General features: G+C 35.6%; 1 protein-coding gene across 2 annotated transcripts in view; it reads right to left on the minus strand.

Moving 5' to 3' along the window:
- Positions 1-21,528, minus strand: part of SLK (STE20 like kinase) — a 53,749-nt gene that overhangs the window by 26,310 nt on the left and 5,911 nt on the right. For both annotated transcript variants that reach the window (XM_065894215.1, XM_065894217.1), the window contains exons 2-5: positions 9,642-9,806; positions 7,404-7,452; positions 6,924-7,073; positions 131-203 (exon numbers count right to left, since the gene is read on the minus strand). In XM_065894215.1, the coding sequence (XP_065750287.1) occupies positions 131-203; positions 6,924-7,073; positions 7,404-7,452; positions 9,642-9,806 (437 nt within the window). The remainder of the gene's footprint in view (positions 1-130; positions 204-6,923; positions 7,074-7,403; positions 7,453-9,641; positions 9,807-21,528) is intronic.

The following is a 21,528-nucleotide window of genomic DNA, read 5'->3' on the forward strand; positions in this document are numbered from 1 at the left end:
TTAACTTAAGAGCAGTGATCACAAACCACGTGAAAGATAGACAGTATAATTGATTATGTGGACAAAATTCATAAGTAATAATAACTGTTGACATAACTAACGCTGCAAATCCATAAAACTGAATACATACCAATAGGGTGTGCCGATAAAGGAATCTCTCCTTTGAATTGTCCTTGTGTTTTTAGCTGATACTCCAAAATCCGCTTGAAATAATCATACAAAAGTATTAATGACAGTTTTTAAGCAAAGGACGCTATATTCAACATAAGGGAAAAGCATATCAAGCCTTTAATAAGGCCACTGTTATTAAAGGGTAAGCAAAATAGAAAGATAAATAACTTCTCTATCATCCTAATTTTGACCACCCTCTTTCTACCATACACCCACCCCCCCCAAAAAAACTGCCAAAGAAAAGATTCCATCATTAATACACTTGATACCACCATCCTTACACATCTTCAGATCACAAATTCTCCAGAATTGGGAAAAAAAAAAAAAGTAACTTTAAAATAGATCAGTCTATCCACTTCACCAAAATAAATGCCAACTAGTGCTATATGTGACAATTAAATTAAGGGACATTTTTTCTATGGTGTGAAAAACAGAAATTATACCAAAGCAGCCTTTATGACAGCATATGTCTTGCTAACTTCCTCATAAAATTATACCACGAAGAAAAAAATTAGGAACGATGCTTTCTAATTTAAATTATAGGGCACAGCAACATTACAGCTTTATCGGTTCTTAACCCCTTTTCAGCTTAGAGCTCAATCATTAATAGCAACATGAAATTGCTATTGCTGCATAAATTACCTCATGCCATATATATTTAACTTTTAAAGTTTCATCTGACATGCCATGATTCTCAAAACTGAATAAATACCAAAAATCCTGTATTTAGTATTCATGCCCCAAGGCCTGGCACAGAATATACACACAATAAACGTCAGCTACTGTTAGTAATCATATGTGTAATTTTAACCTTTGTGATACTTTGGCCATAGAACTCTTAAAACTCATGAAATCCTGCCCTATATTCTAATTATTTATGTCTATTATATAGTTCTTTCTTTTCTTTTTTTGACCATGTAGTTCTCCTGCTTAAAACATCTTGGCAGCTACCTATTGCCTGTAGAATGATGTTTAAGCTTCTTAATATGGTGTATGAAGTCTCTTGTTACACTAGATATTTCATTAATGTTTTATAATTAAATTAATAAATGAATTTGCCAATAGAACATACTATACTTGGAAGATATATCTGCAGAAAATGCAACATAAATAGATGTATTCAGGACTCTCCATCCCTATTACCCCCCTACTTCCTCAGCTTATAACTTGCCATGTTTCCACAGGACGGGATTGAGATCACAATATGAAATTCCTGCCAGAAGAGGTTTTCTACTCAGGTAGAGTCAGCTCAGTACGTATTCCAGTGTGTTCCTAGAAGCTACTAATGGTCTATTCTTTTTAACTTTTTCCCCCTCAGAACATGACTGGGAAAGGAGGTTGAGAAACAGGCCTAAACCACTAAGGTCCACTGTCAACATTCGTACCTCTCGAAGCACTCTTATGAGCAGGAGGTAAACTAAGGAGGGACAAGAAGCCATCTTCACTTTTGTGCAAAGGGGAAAACTAAGGTCATTATGTGCTTTACAGTTCTACTTATAATGGTATGGCATATATATGCCTGTCTGTTAAAATAGCATTTTACATACTTATTTCCATTTGTAACAATGTGATCTGACAAGACCATAAAAATTTGATTATTGTATATATGGTTCTTGAGGACAGTATGGTTCTACATGCATCTGTGTACACTTAATACAATGTCACAGAATTGGAAGGTTCTCTGTATTTATGAATTAATGAAACAAAGTGCAACTATTTTAAATGTCAACCAACTCAAAACTATTTTGGCATTCCTAAATCTTCAAAAATATACTTATTTTTAATGGCATGCATTATTTTACACAAAAGTATATTCCTGTATTCAAATAAGATTTCAGTACACTTACAGAAAAACATGCACTAAAAAAGATCAAAATTATATTTCAAAACGAGCTACAAGACTAAAAAATGATGACATAAAAGAGTAACGGAAGTCAGAATTTTAAAACTCATAAATGAGGTGACAGAACTCAAGGGAAAATTAGAAATAAAAAACAACTTTAGAAACAAAGGCTAAAGTAGGAGGAATGCAAGAGCAAATAAACACAACAAATGCACACCCATTACCACTTCGCACCCATTAAGATAGTTATCATCAAAAATACAGAAAATAACAAATGCTGGCAAGGAGGTGGAGCAACTGGAACTCTTGTGCATTGTTGTGGAAACGTAAACTGGCGCAACCACTGTGGAAAATGGTATGGTGGTTCCTCAAAAAATTAAACAGAGAATTACCATATGATCCAGCAATTCCACTTCTGGGTATATGCCCAAAAGAACTGAAAGCGGGGACTCAAATAGGTATTGTACACCCATGTTCATAGCAGCGTTATTCACAAAAGCCAAAAGGTGGAAGCAACCAAAGTGTCCATCAATGGATGAATGGATAAATAAAATGTGGTGTATACATATAACAGAATATTATTCAGCCTTAAAAAGGAAGAAAATTAACACATGCTACACCATGGATGAACCTTAAAGACATTATGCTAAGTAAAATAAGCCAGTCACAAAAGGAAAAGTATCGCAGGATTCCACTTACATGGGGTACGGAGAGTAGTCAAGCTCACAGAGACAGAAAGGAGAATGGTTGCCAGGAGCTGGGGGAAGGAGGAAATGGGGACTTAAGCGTTTTAATCTGTACAGAGTTTCAGTTAAGGAAGATGAAAAGGTTCTGGAGAGGCGTGGTAGGGTTGGCTGCACGACAGTGTGAGTGCGCCGTATGCTACAGAACTGTGCACTTAAACATGGTTAAGACGGTGAATTTTAAGTATATTTCGCCACAATGAAAAAAAATGAAGAAAGATAAAAAGAACCTGAGAGAAAGTTATAAATACTGATGATTGTCAAGCCTGACAAAAAGATAATAAAAGTCTCCAAAGGAGAAAGTCAGTGCAAGGGAACAGAACAAATACTCATATCTATAATTACAGAAAACCTTCCTGGGGGGCGGGGGGTGAGCGGGAAACAAAAAAACAACACTTAGAAAAGTTTAGTCAAAGTTTAGTCCTTAAAAAAAAAGTCTTTGGCATCTAGGCAAAAAGATCACATGACTTACACGAGAAAGAAAATCAGATTCTCATCAGACTTTTCAATAACACTTTATAATAGAAGAAAACAGAGGAACATATTTTAGATATTCAAGGAAAGAAATGTGAACCAAGGATTTTCTATCCAGCAAAACTGACCTTCAAAGTATAAAGGGTAGAAGTGTTACCATTATATAAGAACTCAGAGAGCCCTTTCAGAGAAATCTACCAGAGAATGAACTTCAGACAACCAACATAACCAAATAGACATGAACAAGAGCGGTGGTGAGCGCTGAATATAGAAATGAAGGTTAAAATGAGTAATTACAGAATACTCCAAATCTATCTTCAATGTTCTTGAGAAGCAAGATTCTCAGGATAGAAGAAAAGCGATACAGATGTAATACAGAAGGGGCTAAGAGAAGGAAAAAACAAGGCTTTACCCTGAATTTGAATAGGTCATATGTAGGAACTCATGAGAGCCTAGCTCTGTCCTTCGTAAAGGCCTAGAATGAAGGCAAATCCAGAAACTATAAGCATGTCTAATACTAAGATTGTGGTCTTGAAATACCATGTCCTACTAAAACAACTTCTTCAGGGCTTCCTGAAGAAATGGCTAATTACAGGTCTGAGGTAGGAAATGTAAAAGATGAGCCTGAAACATCTCAACCTAACAGACGGCAAGGAATCTACCAAAGATTAGTAGAGTCATGTCAAAAAGATTAACAAGCCAGCTTGAAGAAGCTCCCACTGACCAAGATGGTACAACGTGAGCTTTAATAAGGATAAAAATTGTAATAGATTTGAAACCTATAAAATAAAATTACATTCATGAATTAATAATGCCATTTAAAAAAATACTGGCCACCAACTAAGGATGAGAGAGAACCAATTCATTGTCTTTAAAGCTAAATAAATAAAAGGAAAGAATCAAGCATTTTTCCTGTCCTGTCTATAGGAACTATACTCCTGAATAACCAAACAGTTGAAGGGAAGTGTCTTTTTATATAAGTATTCCTAATTTTTTAATGATGATAAATGAAATAACTGATGAATAATTACACCAAAATTATTATCAAAAATAATAAACGAAAACAAAATGATGTAATTCATTTTGCCACTCCAATCAAAGAACGGATCCAGGCATTAAACATCAACAGCTGCTAACATCAAAAAAAAGATCAAAAAGCCGGTATTACATGCCTCCCAATGAAAGAACACAAAACCACCTATAGTCTTGCCAAAAAAGTCAAACTTGAGACTGATGAGGTTTTGGATTCATCTGCAAATTGAGGGAAATACAGAGAGGAACTTACTACAGTCATCAGGAGTACACAGTCAGCAAAATGCAAGATGAGAGAAACTCTACAGGTCCAACAGCCTAGGTCCTACACATCAGTGTTTCTCAACCTTTTTTCATCTCTCTCCTAAGGAGCCTTTTTAGACATTTTTTCCGAATCCTCCCTCCCCCCATGAAATTTTAATGCCACAGATATACTGTATATCTGTTTGTGTATATCTATGGGCCTTTGGAGGGTCACAACCATGGTAACACTAAAATTTTTTGTCCCCAAAGAACCAACTTTCTTTGAGAAAGCATGCCATGAGAATGAATGCCATAGATAAAATGTAAAGAGAAAAAAGGAATGACAGGGCGGTGGGGGGCAACCTATAAATTAAAAGAGACTTAGAAGAAAAAGCAGGTTTTAAATATGGTTAAGTCTAAACGCTAAAGTCTAGACATGAACACTGGGTGATAGAGCCATAAAGAAACACAAGGAAGTGATTACTATAAAAGTCAGGATATAGATTACCTGTGGAGAAGGGAGGGACAGTGTGATTGAGAGCGGGCACATGAAACAGCTGCTAGGGTGCCTGACATAGTGCTAGTTCTTTTTTTTTTCGTTGAGGCATGTGGGATCTTTCACTGTGGCGCGCGGCCTCTTTGTTGAGGCTCGCAGGCTTCTTCTCTCTAGCTGTGGTGTGTGGGTTTTTTCTCTCTAGTTGTGGCTCTCAGGCTCCAGAGAGTGTGGACTCTGTAGTTTGCGGCACTTGGGCTTAGCTGCCCCGCGGCATGTGGGATCTTAGTTCCCCAACCAGGGGGGATTGAACCCACGTACCCTGCATTGCAAGGTGGATTCTTTACCACTGGACCACCAGGGAAGTCCCATTCTATTTATCTAGGTGGTGGTCACAAAGCTATTGTGTACAAAGCTACAAGTCAATAAGCTACACAACTGTTAGTGTGGTTTTCTGTATCTGTAACCATTTCTTAATAAAAAGGTTAAAATTTAGTAGTAGTCACTAAATTTTACTATAATTTTTCAAATTATACCTGTTTAGATGTCATGACAAAGTGAAGTGAAATGACTATGATCACTGGTATCAGCATGGCCTTTGAATATATTTTGTTTTTAATATCCATCCAAAATACCCAAATTTAGACTTCATCACCAGATTTTTTAAAAATTCATATCTTGGGGATACTTACTTCTATTTGTATGCGCATATGAAATTCATTAGTTTCCCATCTAAAATCTACATCTATTTCTCCTTATGAAATTATCATTTATTCCCTCAGTGTAAAAAACAAAATTAAAAATTCTAGTCCTTACATTTATTTTAGGCATCTTTTTCAGACTTAAGGTTAGTTACTTTGTTAGTTTAGCCAAGATACCATATCTACAAAATAGAATATAAAACTAAACATGGAAAAAAAAAAAACCACTAGATATGAGTTTTGGAAATGAACATAAAACTAAGTTAGTGGTTTTACATACTATAGCATTTTCTAAATGTATTATATTTACAAGTATTAAGTCTACATACAAAAATTTAAGGGAAAAATAATTAGCCAGTCTTTTAAAAGTGTGCCATTTTAAAAATAAAAATCCATCCTTTCTTACTTTTTAAAGAGTCTTTATATGAGGTACCTATACTTAGGAATTCTGGGAGTTAATGGATAATTATGTATCCAAGGAAGTTTTGTTTTGTTTTTTGTCTACACTGCATGGTGTATGGGATCTTAGTTCCCTGACCAGAAATTGAACCCAGGCCCTCAGCAGTGAAAGCACCGAGTCCTCACCACTGGACCGCCAGGGAATTCCCTCCAAGGAAGTATCTTAAAAATTAACATTGAGGGGCTTCCCTGGTGGCGCAGTGGTTGAGAGTCCGCCTGCCGATGCAGGGGACGCGGGTTCGTGCCCCGGTCCGGGAGGATCCCACATGCCGCAGAGCGGCTGGGCCCGTGACCCATGGCCGCTGGGCCTGCGCGTCCGGAGCCTGTGCTCCGCAACGGGAGAGGCCGCAGCAGTGAGAGGCCTGTGTACCACAAAAAAAAAAAAAAAATTAACATTGAGGAGATATGGGGATATATGTCTATGTATAGCTGATTCACTTTGTTATAAAGCAGAAACTAACACACCATTGTAAAGCAATTATACTCCAATAAAGATGTTTAAAATAAATAAATAAATAAAAGCATACAGGAATTGAAAGACCTGTACTCTGAAAACTATACAACACTGTTGAAAGATATTAAAGAAGACCTAAATAAATGGGGAAAAAAATTAACACTGAATAATTCTCCATGTTTCACATATTTGAATACAATTCTCCATGTTTCACATATTTGACTTGTAACAAAACAATATTAAGTTACAGACATACGGGGGAAATCTCAAAGCACAAATTCAAATGTTTTATATAAAGGAATAAACTTACCCAACTTAATATCTCCATCTAAGGTAAAAAGAATGTTTCCAGCCTTTAGATCTCTGTGGATGATTTTATTATCATGTAAGTAGTTCAATGCCTCTAAAGTCTGCTTACAAACTACTTGTATTTGGGACTCAGTTAATGGTCTCTCAAGCTCTACAAGGAAAAAAGTAAACAAATCTGCATTTTTGTACAGTGAAAGCATACCAGCAGGCTATATAACTTTACCATCACTGTCAAAGATCATACACAATGAATTGATTTTTAAAAAACTATACACAAAACTTTCTTCACATATTATACTCAATGTTTAATTTTAGAATTTTATTACAATTATCCAAGAATATAAAAATAATTAGGCTGATTTCTTAACTTACTGAATGTCTCTAAACAATAAGATAAATATATATGTATAAATGTTTGAAATCATTTGACTTTTTGAAGTATAATTTAAGATATAAACATGAAGAACAAAAAACCATTTACCAAGCATCACAGCATCCACTGCTCCACCTGCACAAAATTCAATGAGGATCTGCAGGCAAATAAAAAAGCATGTGTCTAACATGACATTGAGTTTGAGTATTTTTTCTTCAATTTAGCATAAAAGATAAAGAAATAGCTATAAAATAACCTAGGTTACAGAAACAATAGTATGCTAACAACCATAAAGATTTTCTTTGTAAAAAGAGTTACAAGTCTTAATGATATACAACTAAGAAAGCACAAAGAAAACACATTGTGGAAATAGGTGCATTTTTGTTAATCTTCATTTTTAGTGTCCCTGCTTCTATAAAATTACCAGGTGTAGAATTTTTATTCAGGACAGTATTATATATCCATTTCATCACCACTGAAAGATTTTACACTCTCCTTTTTAAGGTAACTATTGAGAAGTGATCAAGCATATTTTTTAACTTTATTTCTAGGAATAAACCCTGAAAAGAGAAACTTTTAGTTTTTCTAAAAAATAGGAGAAAAAACATATACAAAAGCTTCAGATCCTAGCTCAATTATCACTTCCTGATGGATGCCTTCCCAGACCTCCCTGGTACATACCACCATGCACCTTTCCTTCTTAACCCTTTATCACAGTTTTAATTTTATATTTATTATGATTCTTTGATTAATTAATGTCTGTCTCTCCCACTAAACTGTCCCTCACAGTTGTCCAGCTTTTTATTTTGTAATAGTCTCAGGTTAAGATCTTATCTATTTATTAAGTTGTCTAGGAATTCATTTTCATCACTATCTCTGGAAACATTCTGCTAGAACTCTGAACAACTATATTAGAAGGCACCACACTAATAATAACTACAGATTTTATTTTTAATTACATACCTTAACAAATTGTGTAGCTTCACACTTTTTTCTCCTCTGTATAACAACACTTTATTTTTTACAGGAGCTTGCCAATAAATTGTTTGGAAATTCATTATATCATATGAAAAATAATTTGAGAGACAGATCATTACTCATCCTAGAGATGAGTAAACAAGTCATAAAGGTTAATTGACTTATTCAAGCTCCTGCCTAGCGTCACCAAAATCAAAAAATAAAGGCCTTTTGATTCCCAATCAGGTACAGCTTGTACAATCTACTCTTCTTTCGTAACACTTTGTTTCTTCCTTCAAGGAGAAAAAACTAAAAATCCATTTCAAAAAGTCCTCTTGATTAAATTAGTATCAGTGCAGAGCAAGTGACTGACTGGTTATTATACTAAATATTAACACTTTACTTATATATTTATTTATGCCTAATATTTCCTAAAAATGAATAAAATTTTTACATACAGACTTGGCCACTACATCATGCACTAAAGTTGGGCTTGATAATATATAAGATAAATGTTGGGTTGGCCAAAAAGTTTCCGTAAGGAAAAACCTGAATGAACTTTTTGGCAAACCCAATATTTAACATTTCTAGTAAGCATTTTATAATTTATTACATGATTTATCAAAAGTTTAGTATAAGAAATTATAAACAACTGCAAAGAAAACAAAAGAAACTCTAAAACATTTTAAGTAAATGCTTAAATTTAAATCAAGACACTTAAATTTAAACAAGACACTTCAAACTAACAACATTGTAAATCAACTATACTTCAATTAGAAAAAATAAAATTTTAAAAGTGCTGGAAAAAAAAGACTTCAAAGAAAGAAAGAAGTTCCAACTGGGAAAAAAAATTAATTAAAAACAAGAAAGGCATCTAATTTCATTATTTAGGAAATTTAATATTCGTAACGAAGTTTCTACATTTGAGGCCAATGCCAAACAATCATGAAATACAGTACAATCTGAAATACACATCAAAACATATGTTGAAGGGGCTTCCCTGGTGGCGCAGTGGTTGAGAGTCCGCCTGCTGATGCAGGGCACACAGGTTCGTGCCCCGGTCCAGGAGGATCCCACATGCCGCGGAGCGGCTGGGCCCGTGGGCCATGGCCGCTGGGCCTGCGCGTCCGGAGCCTGTGCTCCACTACAGGAGAGGCCACAACAGTGACAGGCCCATGTACCGCAAAAAAAAAAAAAAAAAAATCTGTTGAAGCTAAGGATAATTATGTTGTTAATGACCCCTCTCATCAGCAGGTCAATTCTCATTCAAGTAGCATAAGTGACTAAAAAGAAGAGGTAGTACATAAAACAGGCCTACAAAACTTATAAACCTCTTTAGGACAATTAACTCATTTTGGTTATTCCTATAGATTAACAGAAAACACTTACCCAAAGATTGTTCTCATAATAGAAGGCATCTAGAAGCTTGACTATATTAGGGTGATCACAAGATGCTAATATATCAATTTCAACCATGTAATCTTCAAGTTCTTCTTCAGATTTGGTGTCAATCACCTTTGCAGCAGCTAAAACATTGGTCTCTTTATTCTGGGCCTAAAAACAAAAGTATCAGAAGTTCATGCTTATAACTCATACTTGCTTTTTAAATTTTTTTTTAATAAACTTTATTTTTTAGAGCAGTTTTAGGTTCCCAGCAAATCTGAGCAGAAAGTACACAGAGTTCCCATGCACTCTCCTCCCTACACATGCACGGCCTCCCCCGCTATCAACATTCTGCACCACAGTGGTACATTTGTTACAACTGATGAACCTATATTGACACATCATTATTACCAAAAGTCCACTGTTTACATTAGGATTAACTCCTGGTATGTGCTCTGCGGGTCTGGACAAATGTACGATATGTATCCACCATTATAATATCATACACAATAGTTTCACTGCCCTAAAAATCTCTATGCGCTGCCTATTCATCCTGCCCTCTTCCTAACCCCTCCACTGATCTTTTTACTGTCTCCATAGTTTTGTTTTTCATACAGTATGTAGCCTTTTCAGATTGGCTTCTTTCACTTAGTAACAAGCATTTAAGATTCCTCCATGTCTTCTCATGGTTTGATACCTAATTTCGTTTTAGCACTGAATAATAGTCAATTATATAGATGTGCCAGTTTATCCATTCACCTACTGAAGACATCTTGGTTGTTTCCAGGTTTTATCAATCGTGAATAAGGCTGCTATAAACATCTGTGTGCAGGTTTTTGTGTGGACATTAAGTTTTCAACCCCTTTGAGTAAGTACCAAGGAGCAGAATTACTGGATCATATGGTAAGAGTATGTGTAGTTTTGCAAGATACTGCCAAACTGTCTTCTAAAGCGCCTATACTATTTTGCATTCCCAACAGCAATGAATGAGAGTTCCTGCTGCTCCACACCCCTGCCAACATTTGGTGCTGTTGGTATAAATTTTTGTCATTCTAATTAGTGTGTAGTGGTGTCTCCCTGTTTTAACTTGCAACGCCCTAATGGCATATGATACTGAGCATCTTTTCATATGCTTATTGGCCATCTGAATATCTTCTTCAGTGACGTGTCCAAATCTTCTGGCCATTTTTTAATCAGACTGTAGGTTTTCTAATTGTTGAGGTTTAAGAATTCTTAATATATTTTGAATAACGGTCTTTTATCAGATATATCTTTTGCCAACATTTTCTCCAAGTGGCTTGTCTTCTCATTCTCTTGACATACTTATTTTTTAAAGATAGCCTAAACATAAATATTAACTGATGCATGCTTTTCACTGTGCTAAGTGCTTTATATACACATATGATAGAATTTCAAATTGCAGGCTCTACCGGGTCAGACTGGTAGGGCTCAAATTCTGATTCTGCCACTTGTTAACTATGTTGCTTGGGCAACTTACAAACTCCCTTTTTTAGTTTTAGCTTCCTCATCAATAAAACATACTTATATCTCACGAGTTTGTGAGAATTAATAAATATTTGCCAAGTGAAAAGAATACATATAAACATTTAATACAACGCCTGCCACACATAGTAAAAAAGATTCAAACATCTTATCTGGAATTATTACTATTATTATTTAATCCTCAAAATGAGCCCATGATATATTAGCATCCCTACTTTTAAGGAGGATAAATAAATTTAGAGACATTAAAAGGCTTCCCCGAGGTCATGTAGAGCTAGTAAGAGGCTGAATCAGGATTCAAATCCTGGTTGTTTCCAAAGCCCTTTCTTTACTTTAATCATTACCCTTTCCAGTTTCCCTATACTTCCATCAGTTTAATTATTTTTCATTGTTTTTAGTACTTTAACTTTTCCATTTTAATTGAATAACTTCTCACCTCCATTTATTAGAAATGAAAGGTTTCCAAATATGTAGTAGAAGCCAAGATCATTTTTTTTAAGTTAGGAATCAAATCTTAAAATACTAATGGGTTTTTAAAAGATATTTCAATATTATATATGTTACCATCACTTCAGTAAATCTATCACCTTAAAAGAAAAAATAGCAAACTTTCAAAAGCTAGTAATAAGTGTTTTAATAAACAAATAAATGTCCAAATCCCACTTTTAATAATTTATAAGGAGATAATTTTACAAAAAAAATGCATGCACAAAATATTCATCAAAGCACTGTTTACAATAAAGAAAACTTAATCGGCCTAAATGTCCATTAACGGGAACCTACTTAAATCATTCAGTATGCTTCTACAATGGAAAATTATGCAACCATTAAAATTATTTGACTAACCAATTAATATTTCTTAAGATGGGACAAAAGCCACAACATATCACTGAATGGAAAAAAAGTAACTTACTAAACACAAAAGGTATGCAGTTTTACAAAAACTACACATCCATTTTCACACAGGGATAACTACATAAGAAATATCTGGAAAGACATCATCAGTGGGGATGGCAGAGTTTCACGTGCTTTTGACTTTTTCTATATTTTTCATATTGTTTACATTTTTAAATGGACATGTATTATTTTTACAGAGGCAATAAGATATAAAAAAATCAGTCTATGGGATATTTCTTAGGGATCTATTATCTAACCTTTGAGATGATGATGAAAGAATAAACAAACCAGGTTATCAGCCTATATATGGGAATTCTCCTAAGTAGATTTTGCTACATTTTACTTCCTTAGGTAGAAAGAATAAACAAACCACGTATTAGCCTATATATGGGAATTCTCCTAATTAGATTTTGCTACATTTTACTTCCTTAGGTAGAGGTAAAAATGAATACTAATTACTAACAAAGTAACCCTAATGTTTAGGGTTCACAGAATATGTATGGATAAAAAGATAACTTTATTAGTCATAACTACCACTCTAGAATAATATGCTAACCTACGAAGCCTTTTAAGATGTGCCATTATCTTATGCTCCACTAAGGAAGAAAAACTGCCAGGCACTTTATTATTTAGAATTTTCACATTATTCCTTTTTAAGAGCTCTTCTGGATAAATATAGACAAAAATTGTTAGCGTATATTACCCTTGTGCATACATGAAAAATTAAACACTTCTTCACATTTAACTCCTGAGTCACTTTTTCACTCAGAATTATCTAATGTCTGTGTTTTTCCACACAATATCATTCTCTAGCCATGAAAAGCTTTGGTGATGCAGCATTTCTTTAAAAAGTGCCCCTCTACTGTCTCCAAAATTTTCTTTGAAGCCACTGTCTCCCATTTTGCAATTATAATGCTGATACTTTCTTGATCTTACCACAGGTGCTAAATGAAGTTTTCAGATGACAACCAGGACTCACATTCTTTCTTCAAAACGTTCTTAAATGGTTTATTGATTGAAACATCAAGGGGTTGCAACTGTATGACACCAGAGATACAACTACGTTCACAAAGCATAGGCAATGACAGATACATCACAACTGCCATCTGGCGAACAATACTAGGGCGTCAATCAATAAATTGGGACATATCCCAATTTGAGAGATGTTTAAAAGTTAAAAGTCTGGGCTTCCCTGGTGGCGCAGTGGTTGAGGGTCCGCCTGCCGATGCAGGGGACGCGGGTTCATGCCCCAGTCCGGGAAGATCCCACATGCCGTGGAGCGGCTGGGCCCGTGAGCCATGACCGCTGAGCCTGCGCGTCCGGAGGCTGTGCTCCGCAACGGGAGAGGCCACAACAGTGAGAGGCCTGTGTACCGCAAAAAAAAAAAAGTCTATCATAACTGGTCAAATACGACATTACGTTTATCTCCCTAAGAAAGATACTACAGCTGAAAAAATAATAAATAGAACTCGCCCTCCCCCAAGTCAGGAAATAAGCCAGTGAGAAATAAGCCCTTCTCTCACCATTTTAACTTAACACTTTGGGAAGAAAGAGTACAGAGGAACTGTTCTTAAAGAGGAACACTATAAAATACAAGCCCTGGTAAGAGACCAAGGATATTGTGAGTAAAGTTAAAAGTCATCCTGCTTCTGCATGCCTCTACCAATGTCCTGGAAGATTTTAAAGATGTGTATTTTACTTGCGAATAGAATGGCATGAAAGGGGAAAAATAATTAATACTAGATAATCTCTAAAGTTCTCTGTAGTAACAAATTTCATTATTCCATTGCCCTGGGTATACTAATTAAACCAACAATAATACCATTTGGTTTAATATAAATAATAAATAAAATTTACATTAGAAAATATAGTGCTTCTTACATTATTGTTTGAAAATAACTTGATTACTCATCAGGATCTGATTCCAGAGAACTCTAAAAATCAAAACTGAAATAAACATTGTTAAGTGTGTAAAACTATCAACAAACATAATGCAAATAAAGTGTTAAAAAGAAACAGTCTTGGGACTTCCCTGGTGGGTCAGTGGTTAAGAATCCGCCTTCCAGTGCAGGGGACATGGGTTCGAGCCCTGGTCCAGGAAGATCCCATATGCCACAGAGCAACTAAGCCTGTGCACCACAACTACTGAGCCTGCGCTCTAGAGCCCACGAGGCACAACTACTGAGCCCACGAGCCACAACTACTGAAGCCTGGTGCCTAGAGCCCGTGCTCCGCAACGAGAGAAGCCACAGCAGTGAGAAGCCCGCACACTTCAACGAAGAGTAGCCCCCGCTCGCCGCAACTAGAGAAAGCCCGTGCACAGCAACGAAGACCCAATGCAGCCAAAAATGAATAAATAAATAAATTAATTTTTTTAAAAAAAGTCTCATCTACCACCTAAAGCATGAAAATTCTTCACATAAAGATGTAATTATAACTAAACAAATGTTAATAAAAACAAGAATGAAATAAATACTCAGATATTAATTTAAAGGAGACATAACTTCAATACATAAACAGTTTTCAGAGATCAGTCGTGATCACTTAAAAATCACTATGTTTTTATCTTCACGAATCACAGGAGCCAAGGAAAGAGACTGGAATAACTAAAACTCAGAAACCTGGAGGAAAGATTCTGCAGAGCTGAAACTGAGCTCCCCGAGGAGAGTGCTGCTCTGCTCAGCTGTTGCTGGCGGCTCTGAACTTGGAAGAGGATCTTGTGGGGCTAGGGTACCTTTTGAAGAAGAGGGGACTAGCCAACTGGAGCTGGTGTTAGTAAGGGCTGTGATGAGGCTGGCTCTGTGAGTGTTGGAAAAACTACAAACTGAATTCAGGACTACTGTTGCTGGAGTGAAGAATTTCCACTAGGATGATGGTCAAAGTAACAGGAAAGCAGACAAGGGAGCCCACAGGAAACAAAGAGAAAGGTGTAGGTTCTTTCTTCCTCCTCCTCCTTGCAGCCTCCCTCTAGTGCTCCATACATCTGAAACCTAAAAGTGAGCAGCTGGCAAGTCAGAAATGTGATTGGCAAAATCTTAGAACAGCATCACAAAGTAGAGCTATAGAAGGGGGTGTCTGGAGCTGAAAGACACGAATTTAATAAGTGGCATAATCCTTCTAAAACAGATGAGGATTACAGATGGGAGAACTAAGACACATAGTATTAAATATTTGGTTATGCAGAATCTAAAAAGAAATGATACAAATGAACTTATTTACAAAACAGAAACAAACTCATACTGGGAAGGATGGGGGGAAGGGATAGTCACGGAGTTTGGGATCAACATGTACACGCATGTACCAGGCCCCAGGTTCATTCCCCGGCACCTCCAGCTGTTAGTTGGCTTTCAACAAGCCCCTTAAAGGCAGACTGAGCTATTCTTGGGGCTTCCCTGGTGGCGCAGTGGTTAAGAATCCGCCTGCCAATGCAGGGGACATGGGTTCGAGCCCTGGTCCGGGAAGATCCCACATGCCACAGAGCAACTAAGCCCGTGCGCTACAACTACTGAGCCTGCGCTCCAGAGCCCATGCTCAGCAACGAGAGAAGCCGCTGCAATGCGAAGCCTGCGCACTGCAACAGAGAGTAGCCCCCGCTCTCTGCGACTAGAGAAAAGCCTGTGCACAGCAACAAAGACCCAACACAGACAAAAATAAAATAAATAAAACTTTTAAAAAGATCTATGCATTTAAAAATAAAGAAATAAAATAGATAACCAACAAGGACCTACTGTATAGCACAGAGAACTCTGCTCAATGTTATGTGGCAGCCTGGATGGGAGGGGAGTCTGGGGGAGAAGAGATGCATGTATATGTATAGCTGAGTCCCTTTGCTGTGCACCTGAAACTATCACAACATTGTTAATCAGCTATACTCCAACATAAAATAAAAAGTTAAAAAAATTAAAAATAACTATTGGTTAATAAACATTCAAAGTTCCAAAGAGCAGTTAAGTGAGGGGAAAAAAAAAAGAATAGCACTAGAGAAAGCAGATAGTTTTAGATTGTTTAGCTATTGTTGCTACCTGTTTTACATTATATGCTAATTCTGGTGATCTTCTCAGAGCCCTGATAAGATTTTGCTAGGAATGAGTATGAATATCAAATGAGAATAAAACTACTCAACATCACTTGGCAAAGATATACAGTTGCTTTCCATTATTTGTGCTAGTTATGTTCTATATAGGTCACTACAAATCCTGAATTAGTGAATACTGAACCACTGCTCCTAAAAGAAATACACACACACACTCCTCCTCATATAGATTATAATCTTCAATCTCAAAAACAACTCATCCTGGTAGATTCTATTTTCTTTGTTTTACAAAAGAGAAAATGAGGTTCAGAAATGTTAGGTGGCTGCCCCAATTAACAGGTGCCAGAGCTGGGATTCAAACCTCATCCAACTTGTCCCAAAGCAGGAGCTTCTTGCACTTCACTACATTGCTCTCTACTGTCTCCATCCTTTGGAAATCTCTGTATGAGAGCTGAGACAAGAAGACGTAGCATCACCTAGTTCAATCTCAGCATGTAATGTGTGGGTCTAGGGACTCACATTTTACATAGCTTTGCACACGTACACAAATGACTGTGAAAGTAATGCATGTATAGACTTGGGGACTACAAACAGATTTTAGCAAGTAGACAAATTCACAAATACAGAATCCGCAAATAATGAGGATCAACTATACTCTTCCCATCTGGAAAACATTACAGAAATCCTTTTTAAAAAAGCATTTTTGGGGGAATTTCCTGGCAGTCCAGTGGTTAGGGCTCTGTGCTTCCACTGCAGGGACCATGAGTTCATCCCTGGCTGGGGAACTAAGATCCCACATGCCTCTTGGCATCGCCAAATAAATAAATAAATAAAATTTTTTAAAAAAGAATTTTCATGTCATTTCCTGAATTCTGCAAAAGAGAAAGGAATATACTCTATAGTCTCTTTATATTCCCAAACACTATTTTATTTATATTGTTCTGGTTATTTATTGAAAACTGAGTTACTGCCGGTCAAGATACCAACAGCAAAATGTCAGTAATAAGTTAATGTTGGCTAAATCTGCAGTTTCCAGAATGTTTTACCAATTCTCAGATCACACAGTTTTCCCACTTATTTCAAGGACTTGCTGACTCGGAGCAGCCTGAATAAACTGAAACATTATTGACAATTGTGTGAAAGATAAGCTGTGGAAATTTGCATAGGCTGCGTAGTTGAAAAGATGAAAAAGTGAGAACACGAAAAGACAATTTCAAAAAAATATTTAAAAATATGACAAAGATGTACTACTTCTGGACATTAATTCAAGAAGAATAAAGGCTTTTAAATGGTAAGGAAGGTCATTGCCACACAACTATTCTCAACATTAAATTATAAAAGGGCCAGAACATGCTGCTCTCAAGGCAAGTTATTCCACACAAATACTAAGATCTTTACAAAGAAGGACAAAAGAAGAGCCAGCACGTTAAAGCTATTTTTGCAATCCAAAGTTTCAGTTACCTCTTTTAAAACATAAATGTATACATGCTAGGAATTTGGACTTCATGTGGTATTGAGTACAAAACATAATGTGGTATTTAATAAACACTATAACTTTAGTAATAGTACAGAAGTAGTTGCGTACTCTGAAAGGAGACTTTCTTTCTCCTTTCATAGAAAAAGAGAAAGAGAAAAATGATGACTATATAGAGGGAGGGAAAAAATGTGAAAAGGAGAACTGTTAAGTGAAATAAAGCAATGTGTAGAAGAGTATTTTAAAATACGACCCCTTACTTTTTTATTTTGAAAAAGTCAAACCTACAGAGAAGTTGAGTGAACAGTGAACACCCATACACCCCTCACCCAGAGTCACCAATTAACATTTTGTTATATTTGCTTTTCTCACTCTCACATACACACACACACAAGATCCACACACGTATCTTTTACATATATATGTGTGTATGTGCATAAATACGTATATACTAACACACACATGCATGCATTTCTTTTTTACTATGCCACTTGCAAAGTAAGCTGCACTTCACACATAACCACGATATAATTAACATACCCAAAGAATTTAACTTTGATACAATATCTAATATATACTCCATATTCAAATGTCTCAAATATCTAAAAAACTCCTTTATTGCTTACATTTTTAAAAGTTCAAACCATGGATTTGTCTGATTGTTTCCTCATTAACAGATTCAGGTTAAATATCTTTAACAAAAATACTACATTAGGTGATTATACAGTTCCCACTGAATTATATCAGAAAATACAGTTCCTCCTGTTACTGTTGATTAACGTCAGGTTTGATCACTTGATTAAGATGGTATCCATCAGCTCTCTCTACCAAAAAGGTACATTTACTGGGTGATACTTACTTATGATACTTACGGGGTGAAACCATGTTCCTCCACAGCCTTCCACACAATGATTTTTTTAGCATCCATCAATAATTTTTGCCTGAATTATTATACTGTGGTTGCAAAATAGTGGTTTTTCTAATTTTATCAATCTTTACATATTAACTAACTAGCATTCCTCTATTAGGCTACTATTTTGTTGATATTTTTGTTGCTCAAAACTAACCGGTATTCTTTGGGCATGTCCCCGTTAATTTTTGAGCATATCTTTGCTTTCTGGTCCAAGATATCCAGGCTCCTTTGGTAAAAAACAAGTAGTGGGGAGGCTTTTACTTTTCAATTTTTATCACTTTTGTACTTCTCTAGCCCAGACCTGGATCAGACTTTTCAACGAGCCCTGGTTCCTTTTAGTGGGAAATGGTATTTAGAAACCAAGAGCTAGGAGTACTAGTTATCATTACTTCTAGGCCTTTTCAGTGGAAAACAGGAATATGTATAATATGTATTGTGTGTGTGTGTGTGTGTGTGTGTGTGTGTGTGTGTGTTGGGGGGCATGAGTGCATGTGTTATCACGAGTTCCAACTAAAACCTCCAGTTCAAAAATCAACGTCATAGGGTTCTTCCTTACATTTCAAGCTTATAACCCCTTTCTCTGAGTTACAACCCTAGTTTCTAAAACAGCACTATATTAATTAATTTGCTCTATCCTATAGTACATATAAAGTATTTTCAGAATTATAAGATTAGTTATCACTACTAGTAACAAACCTATTTAATAAAGTTCAAGCATTCTTTGCTGTTCTTTTTATCCTTTAAATACATCCCACGAGTCAGAGCACTCTATTCAAAAATCATTTGGGACTTCCCTGGTGGCGCAGTGGTTAATAATCCGCCTGCCAATGCAGGGGACACGGGTTCGAGCCCTCGTCCGGGAAAATCCCACATGCCACAGAGCAACTAAGCCCAGGTACCACAACTACTGAGCCTGCACTCTAGAGCCCATGAGCCACAACTATTGAGCCTGCGTGCCACAACTACCGAAGCCCACGCACCTAGAGCCCGTGCTCCACAAGAAGATAAGCCACCATAATGAGAAGCCCGCGTACTGCAACGAAGACCCAATGCAGCCAAAAATAAATTAATTAATTTAAAACATCATTTGAAGCACTTTTCCAGTATGATTATGCTATCAATTTGATAGGCAGTTAAGTTCACCGGTATATACTAACGTGCATGTGTCGATATATTTTCAGTTTTACAAACAAGCATTTGTATATATGCTCATACAGGCATAAAATTTTACCTGAAAAGATACACAGATACTATTATAGTGGTTAAACTCAGGAAGAAAGACTGGCGGGGATGGCTTTCATTTTTCAATTTTATCATTTTTTGTACTGTTCAAGTTTCTAACCACATGAGTATACCCTTGAGTTCTTTTAAATTAACAGGTTATCTAAAAGGTAGAATTATTTTTATATATTCTTCTTTATACTTTGCTATATTTTCAAAATAATAGTATTTACATTTCTAGAAATAGAGAAAATATATATGTATTTTTTTAGGATAGAATAGAGTGTCATGTCAATTAAAATTAAAATTTTAATTGTCAATTAAAATTAAAATTCTTCATAACTGAACTATTAAGAAGTTTAGAAGAAAATATAGATAAATATTTATCTAATTTCTGGGTAGGGAAGGCTTTTCTAAGCATGAAAGTGAAGGAAAAAAAAGCAAAGTAACACACAGACAGATTTTGTAGAATGAAGAACATTATATGTCTTTATATCAAAAAAGCAGCATAAACTAAAGTAACTAAAATAACTGCATCATTATTATAAAGTGCTCATTTTCATAGTACATAAAAAGTACTTTCAAATCAACAAGAAAACAACTCTATTAGAATATGAATAATTCAATTAATTTTTAAATGGCAATCTCTTTAAAAATGAGAGAAATGGAAAATGAAATAAACAGATACTCTTTTTGTCTACTGAAAAAGTAAATAAAAGTAAAACTTTTTTAAAAGGATAAAAACTAACATTGAAAAAGATCAAGGAACAAAGGCACAGAAATAGACCATTGTTGGGTTGTTTAAATAGGTATAACCCATGTATATATACGTAAGTACACAGAAAAATATCTAGAAACATATACATGAAACTGATGATGGGGAGTTCCCTGGTGGTCCAGAGGACAGGATGCAGCGTTTTCACTGCTGTGGCCTGGGTTCAATTCCTGATCAGAGAACTGACATCCCGCAAGCCAAGCAGCACGGCCAAAAAAAAACCCCAAAAACAAAACAAACAGAAAAAGAAACCGATGATAATAGTTACATTTATGGAGAGAAGAGCAGGAACAATAATTAGAGTAACGGTCAAAGAAACTAACAATCTCTAATAAGTTAATTTTCCCAATAAATAGAACTTCTTTAATTATTTGTATTGGATTGGCCAAAAAGTTCATTCAGGTTTTCCCATAACATCTTACAATATAATTAAAAATTAATTTAAAAATAAATTTATAAACCTTTCTAGAGTAATTTCACAGTAAACATTAATAAATGATCATGTATTTTGCCCTAACAATTCTATTTCTAGGAATTTATCCTAAAGAAATAGGAAATTCATAGAAATATACCATGTGTATATGGACATTTGACATATGATGGAGGCATTGCAAAGCAATATGGAAAGGGTGGTCTTTTCGGTCAATTGTGTTGAGACAACTGGGTATCTACATAGAAAAAATGAAACTGGACCCCTACTTCACACTATAGACAAAAACCAACATCAGTTTAATTACAGACCTAATGTATAGGAAGAAGTCAACACCATAAAACTTTAAGAACATAACACAGGAGGACATCTTCATCACCCTGGGTAAGGAAATTTTAAGACAAAAAGTTAATAAATTGAACTACATTAAAATCTGAAATGTCTATACAAAAGAAGGATATCATAAAGAGAAAGAAAAGACAAACTACAAAGCAAGAGAAAATAATGTGCATCATATATAACTTGAGAGGGTTAGTTTCTGGAATATACAGACTCCCATAAATCAATGAGAAAAAGAAAAAGAACTCAAAAGACTTTAACAAGCACTTCAGAGAAGAAGAAATCAAAATGGCCAATAAGTATATAAA

This window comes from Phocoena phocoena, chromosome 16, assembly GCF_963924675.1.
Source record: "Phocoena phocoena chromosome 16, mPhoPho1.1, whole genome shotgun sequence".
Lineage (NCBI taxonomy): Eukaryota > Metazoa > Chordata > Mammalia > Artiodactyla > Phocoenidae > Phocoena > Phocoena phocoena.